The sequence below is a fragment of the Ursus maritimus genome, unplaced genomic scaffold (assembly GCF_017311325.1).
Source record: "Ursus maritimus isolate PB19 unplaced genomic scaffold, ASM1731132v1 scaffold_32, whole genome shotgun sequence".
In the NCBI taxonomy this organism is placed as follows: domain Eukaryota; kingdom Metazoa; phylum Chordata; class Mammalia; order Carnivora; family Ursidae; genus Ursus; species Ursus maritimus.
In genome coordinates this window covers 2,168,190-2,175,132 of record NW_024425786.1, presented here as the reverse complement: position 1 = coordinate 2,175,132, position 6,943 = coordinate 2,168,190, and the positions used below count along the sequence as shown (strand labels likewise).

Below are 6,943 nucleotides of genomic sequence, written 5' to 3'. Positions count from 1 at the left end.
CTGCCGACGGCGGCCAGGACTGGGAAGCGCCGGTGTGGGGTCCCGCACCGGACTCGTTGTCCTGGCTGAGGCCAGTCTGCACACCGCTGTCCGGGGTCTCTGAGAGAACTGTGCCGGGACAGAACTCCTCAGGGCCCCGAATGTGCACTGCAGGTTGGCAGGTTTACAAGGCTACAGCTTCCAAGAAGGAACGACATCCGCTCGATTGTAAATGTCTTTATTATGAGACTGAAAGCGAAGGCTCAAGACGCGGGCGGCGTGGCAGCAGCCTTTCGATTCGGACAAGCGGCTGCATTGGGTCACATCCACGCCAACTACAGCTACGCCAGAGTTGTCAACACGGAGGAAGAAACCGGAGCCGGCACTGCAAGCTGGGAACAAACACTCCCCGCCGAGCCAGCAAGCCGAGGACACGAGGGCGCATCGGTGGGCGGCGAGCTCTGGGTCCCACACGGACATGCTCCGCGGCCGCCACGGCTCAGGTGTGCTCAGGGCGACATGGACAGCCCCAGGTCTGCGTGGGCGCTGCGGTCACCGAGGCGGGGGTTAGCAGCATAGATGAGACTCTAATAACGGTCCCTCTTTAAAAGCAAACTAAGCAATTCCCATTTTAAAGATGAATTTGAGGACACAAACCTAGACTAGGCATAGTTGTCAAATTGTTTGCAAAGAACTACCAAGGTGACTCTCAGATTAATGAATTGTCTAAAAATGACTTCCTGCAAACTTCTGGGCCTGGGAAAGATGCCAGGTATGAACACAATACAATTTTAGAAAAAGTGTGACTTTAGGTCAAACACATATTTACACAAAAGCAGCTGTTCATTCAGGAGGCAGACTCTCGTTCAGTTCAGCAGTCTGGCTTGTTTTGCATTTAGCTTTAAAAAAATGGATTAAATTTCAAAATACAAAATTTGACACTAAGTACAAAGGTATTTGCAACCGCAGGCACTGGGGTTCAGGGACCCCCCGGACGGAACGCTCTACACAGCTGAAGCGCTAGCGGGGAGGCGCTAGTGGGATCACACGTTTATTAACATGCGAGAGTGCTGGGCTGGGAGGCACCACGAGAAGCCAAATGCAGACACTCCAGGAAAAACACGGAAACAGGTTCTAGGAGACGGAATACCGGCCAAGACGGGCAGCTAGATTCACTTTGCTTTCTGTCTGTAGCTCCTATTACCAGATGTCCAAGATTCAGCTAAAGTATAGAATTCATTTAACTATTCTCATCGCGCTCAGATCCCTAAAGGTTAACAGCCCCGACCCTCCCAGGGGCAGCAGAGCTGGCCTGTCTGACGCCCTGAGTCCCCAGGTCTGCCTGCGGGCAGCGTCTAGAAGCCTATTTTGCCTCTGGTCATGGAATAACCCAATTTAGCCTCGTTGTTAATGAAGGACATCAATCCCACGTAGGTCTCAATGAGGAGGGGACGCTCCAAGACCAGTACACCGTTGGCTTGTCCCGGCAAAGGACTCTCTTTCTGGGCTTTTTTGACAGCTTGGATTAACATAGCTTTGAAGCTTTCCAACTTTAAAGAAAGAGAAAACATGCTGCCGATCAGTGATCTACCCCAGGAAACCTCCCCGTTTCTGCGCCAGCCCCCATCGCTGCCCTTGGATGAGATGCCTTTCCAGCCACATCCTGGCAGCCCCCAGCTCACCTTCTCGACGTGGCTCTCTGGACACGTCAGACCCTGGCCCTGCGCTCACGGGGACAGAGCCTGCCCTCCGCAGGTCTGAGCATGCTGCCGTAGGGACCTCCCTAATCCCCCCACCCCCACCAGGCTAGTGAAGCAGGCCGACGTGCACGGCCGGCAAGTGGGGCCCAACTACGTCCTCTCCGCTGGACCCAGGGCGTCCTCTCCTGGTTGCAGGCCCTAGCACAGACTGCCCAGAGCCCTGCTGCGCCCTTCTCCAAGGCGATCGTGGCTGCAAGGGGCCGTGTTACAGAGCTACTCTGACCAGGAGCCACTAGCCACATGGGGCTATCTAAACATAAGCTAACTAAAACTTCTAAAATTTAGAAGTTTGTTTCCTCCGTTTTACTAGAACAGTTAAGGTGCTCCACAGCCACATGCGGCCACCGTGGTGGGCAGGCCAGGCCGAGAACATCACCATCACAGCTGGGCAGCGCGGTTCTTACGGTCTTACCTGGCACAGAGAGGCTGTCTTCTCATCCGCACCGGCCATCGGATGCTCTATGAACGTGGCATAGGGCACATTGGTGGACCAGGGGTTCCATCTGTTTATGAAGGAAGGGCGGCTCTGTTTGTCCCACTGAATGCGAATCCCAAAACCTTCTCGCCTACAGAGAAAAAACGAAGACTTCACACGGCAGGCCACAGCGCTCCCGGGCAGCCCGATCAGGTTTGGGGGGTGACGTTAGGAAGCTGCTCCACGGCCACAGACAAGACCAGCAGAGGAGAACTTGTGGACTCTAAGAGTGACAGCAGTCTCCAGTCAGCACACACCAAGCACTCTGAATACGACAAACTGAGTGTGTCGTGTTGCTTAAGCCAAACAATCTTTACACAAGTAGTGCAGTGTAAGCAGCGTAATGGACAGTGGGAAGTCTGTGGGTGGGCTAACATGAATGACGCGTTTGCAACTTTCGGTCTTTGGTCCCGGACTTCTCACTGCGAGCTGGCACTCCTGACACGCATAGCATCCGGTCCCCGATCAAGTCTCCTCAGCAAAACTCTACCCAGACTGCCAGAGTCACTCAACCAGACTAAAGTCTAGGCTCCTCATATTGCACAATACTCCCTCTGCAAGTTGGCCACTAAACGTTCTCACATTTAACTTTCAGAGACATCTGTAAATTAAAATAACACACTACCTTTTTTTCTGTTAAAGTTCAACTAGAGCAGAGCTTGACGGGGCCCCGAGCAATCCTTTCCTAGCCAGAGGTAAAAGGCTGAGTTTGGCCCTCATCTTAAGAATGCCACGTCAGGTCTGCCTGCGCAGACCTCAAGTTCATTTTTCCACAAGCCTAAGCGCTTTCTTTTTGTGCCAGAATTCCTCTTACTGCACCTGCTGTCAGAAAGTCTCTTGCTTCTATCGATCTGAGGCCGACGCTTTTATGTTCCTGCATAATGGCAGACCCAAGACAACCGGGGGGCTGGTTTGGGAAGGACTGACTGCAGGCCCTGGTACAGGGCTCGCTGTTGAACGGACTTACTTGTTGAGCGATTTCGGGGGAAACTGGAATTCTCCGCAGGAGATGGTGTCCACCGCATTTAAGGCGATGCGGACCACCTGCTGGCACTGAAGGCTGATGAAGTCGTACTTGCAGATGAGAAGCGCCTGGTCTGTGATGAGCACCAGCCGCTCCTTCTCGTTGTTCCAGTGGTCAACCCTGTCCGCACACGACACGAGTCACCCGGCGCGCCCCGCGCACAGGCCACCCGGCCGGTCCCCGCGCCCCCGCGCGCCCCGCTCACTCGGTCAGCAGCCACACGCCCTGGATGTCGCCGTCCTCCACCGGCCGCACCACCACGCCGATCTCCTCCACCGCCTGCTCGATGGTGCCGGGCTGCGCGGTCGGAGGCGGGGGTCACTCTCCGGAGCCCCCCAGCCCCTCCCGCGGCCCCCCGCCGGCCCACCCCGTCCCCGGCGCCCCCCGCCCGCCTCACCCGGAACACGAAGTACTCCTTGACGCGGGCGCGGCGCGTGGGGTCGTGGATGCTGAGCGGCCACAGCGTCTGGCGCAGCGGCGTGCCCGCGCCCGGCCGCCCCCCAACCGCGCCGCCGCCGCCCGCGCCGACTTCCTCGCCGGCCGCCAGCACCGCCGTGGGGCTCGTGCCCGCCGAGTCCACCGAGTCCCGCAGCTGCAGCATGGCCAAGCCGGCCGGCGCCCCCGACCCCGACCCCAGACCTGGCCGGAGGAGGCCGCAATCACCTTCGCGTCGCGGCCAGCCCCGCCCCAGCGCCGGCCCCGCCCCGGCCCGGCACCGCGCGTCGCCGCGATTGGCTCGGCCTCGCCCACCCCCGCCTCAGGCCCCGCCCCTGCCCGCGCCCACCGGCCCTGGCAATTGGCTCTTCGCCAGCCGTCTTCCACGATTGGCCCTGCTGGCCGCCAATTCACAATCGCTCCCGCCCCTCTTCGTGCCGGAAGCTCACGCCGCGCGCACGCCCATTTCCTCTAGACTCTAGGGGGAGAGGGGGTGGGGCCGAGGCGGTTACCAGGGAGACGCAGAGGGTGCGCTGGGAGTCCAGTGCCGGTTACCCGTAGAGGGGGTGACTGCCCCCTGCCCGCGGTCTCCGCCCCCCCACCTCCCCACCCCCACGACGCGCCCATGGTCTCCGCCTCCCTCTTCCCACCCCTAACCCCGAGGCGGCCCAGGCCGCGGTCTCCGTCCCCCCCCGCCCCCGTGCGGTCGCCGTCCCTGTACGCGTCCCCCCTTCGCAGTCTCCATCCCCCTCTTCGCGGTCATCTCCCCCCACCGCGGTCACCGTCCTGGGACCCATCTCCCACCCGCTCCCCCACCGACGCACCCCTTGCCCGCGGTCACAGCCCCCAGACGCGACCCGACGCCAGGAAGGGCCGAGGGTTCGTGCATGGCCGGGGCAGCGCCGGCTTCCCAGAAGGAGGAGCTTCGGCCCTGGGGGCAGAGCGCTTTCGTGCGCACCCGTGCCTTTCCTGACTGCAGCTTCAGGGATGCAAACGGAGCGGCGGGGGCCTTGGGCCCAGCGCTCTGAGGGGCAGAGTCCTCCCTGAGCCTAGGAAGCGGCCCTCCTCTGACCCCCTTTCACAGAAGGGGACACTGACACACGGGCCTGGTCACTTGCCACAGCCACTCAACAAGGGTCAAACAGGATTCATGTCCTGCAAGTCTCCCAGCCCCTGCGCCTGTCCTCTGGACCCTAGATTTCATCTCTTCTTCCTGTCGGTGACCTCTTTGGCTGGAGCTGGGGCCACCCTAGGCTTCTGCTCTCCCTGTCAGGGGCCCCAGCTCGAGGTCTTTGCCCCCACAGGCCCCAGGCTGCCTTCATCACCGACCTTCTTGCAGGAACCCAAAGACTGCATCCAGATCCTCACCCAGTTGGCCACTTGGGATTTCCGCTGCCCTGACTCATGCCACCCTCTTACTCCCCCCAACTCCAGAAGCCTCCTTGCCTCACCCCTACTGTGTCCATCCTGCAACACCCGTTTAAGGCCGCCCTCCCCGGGGGACATTGCCATTCTCCACGAGTCGCTCACTGCTTTGTTTTTGTTATTTTATCTAATAATCCACCCTGTGTGCGTGCACGTGCCCTGTTAGGAAAGCTCGGTGCACTGGCCCTTTGCATGTGGTTGCACTTTGGGGTTTATGGCCACTTTCATAGTTCTTGAAGTTTCACCAGCGCCCAGGGATGGCCACATATTACTGTGCATGCCCCCACGGTTTTGGAGAGACCTGGGGGCATGCCTAAGGCTGCCAGCTGGCTTTGCCCCTGAGCCAAGTCCCTCCCATCCCTCCACCCAGTCTGTGCAGCTGTGAATGCCCTCACAGGGGATCCACCATTCAAGGGTGGGCAACTGTCTGTTCCCCAGGGCCTCCCCCTAAGGAGGGCGCTGCAACCCTGAGCACAGCAGATCCCTGACACCACTGACCGCTCCCCTTGGATGTCAACCTCCACAGAAACTGGGGGCCCCGGAATGCGGAGAGAGAATGCCTGGTGTGGTGGGAGGGCTCCGGTTTAGGGATCCCCCACCAGAGACCGACATGAGGATCTGCACTCGAATAAAGACAAGGGGAGGAAGGTAGCAGGCACAGAGCTGTCCATCAAGGACAGTACACTCTCAGGCTGGGGCAGCGGGCAGGCCCAGAGGCCGCAACTGCCCCGGGGCGAGGGTGGTCTTTTGATTTTTATGTTTGCAGAGTTTATGGGTCCTAGCCAGGGCAGCCTCCAGCTGAGGTTGTCTCCAGTCATCTGAGGGACTCCTCCTACAGGTCAGGAGGGGGAGTTCTTGGCCCTACAAAGTTCCCGCCAGAGCTGCCAGGGCCGGCTTCCCCTCTGCAGGAGGCTGAAACCGCAGTGTAAATAGAGTGTAATGAAGCTGTAGGTCACTGTAGGCTGGAAAGAAGAGCCCAGGCGCTGCACCTGCTGTTCTGGGGCTCCTGGCCCCTGGGGGTGGGAAACCACAAAATCACTGCTAACTGCCACCTCCCCCCAGCTCATGTCTAGCTAACTAACTGCTCTGTCCATAACTGGAAGAGTTTGGGTACTTTGCTTCCTGGAAAAGAACGTCTCAAAGCGTGCTGAGTGAGTGTGCAAACTTGGGTAACAAAGTGCTTCTACCCCCTCTGACCTGCTGAGGTCGGGTGGGACAGAGGCTGCTGCCTTCTGTTGACTCCGGGGGCCCGTGAAGCCCTGTTTGGGCCCTGTCCCTGGGGGAGGGCAGGGGAGTGCCTCTCTTCTCTGGCAACCAGAGCCGGGGCTGAGCCTGCTTTGCCCAGTCCCCATGGGGTGGGCCTAAATCAGGCCCCTTGGGCTGGTGTCTTCTGACCCCTCTCTTGGGTCCCCTCTCGGTATGGAGGGGAGTCAGAACAGAGCCAGGGACCCGTCAAGGCTGGCAGCTGGCACGTGGGCTCGGAGCCCGTCTGTCTGTCTGGGCTGGGGTCCTGGCGTCTCTGCCTCTGTCCGCGAGGACTGGCACACTGAAGTCTCTGTGCCCCACTTTCCTTTTCCGTTGAACGTGGATCCTGGTAGTTCCTACTCCCAGGGGCTGTTGGGAGGATGAAATGAGTTGATGCCTGCAGCGTGTCTAGCACCCTGCCTGGCCCACATTCAGAGCACGTCAGTGTCAACCGTTCCCCTTATTTATGCTGGCCCTAAGTGCCAGGTATTTATGCAAATATTGCCTTGCTCCCAACACGCATGCTTGGGGGGCAGTGTTACCCCCTTTTACCGAGGAGAAAACAGTCCCAGAGAGGTTGTCACTTTGCGAAGATCACCC

The 6,943-nt window shown here is 59.4% G+C and overlaps 1 protein-coding gene across 1 annotated transcript; it reads right to left on the bottom strand.

Annotated features, from left to right (window-relative positions):
* Nucleotides 1-201: 201 nt before the first annotated feature.
* On the bottom strand, nucleotides 202-3,854 carry TPRG1L (tumor protein p63 regulated 1 like). The gene is made up of 5 exons (XM_040645670.1): nucleotides 3,636-3,854; nucleotides 3,444-3,535; nucleotides 3,182-3,358; nucleotides 2,152-2,305; nucleotides 202-1,529 (listed from the first exon to the last, which is right to left on the bottom strand). Exons 1-5 carry the CDS (start codon nucleotides 3,837-3,839, stop codon nucleotides 1,335-1,337), a joined length of 822 nt encoding a protein of 273 aa, XP_040501604.1. The 5' UTR covers nucleotides 3,840-3,854; the 3' UTR covers nucleotides 202-1,334.
* Nucleotides 3,855-6,943: the final 3,089 nt, after the last annotated feature.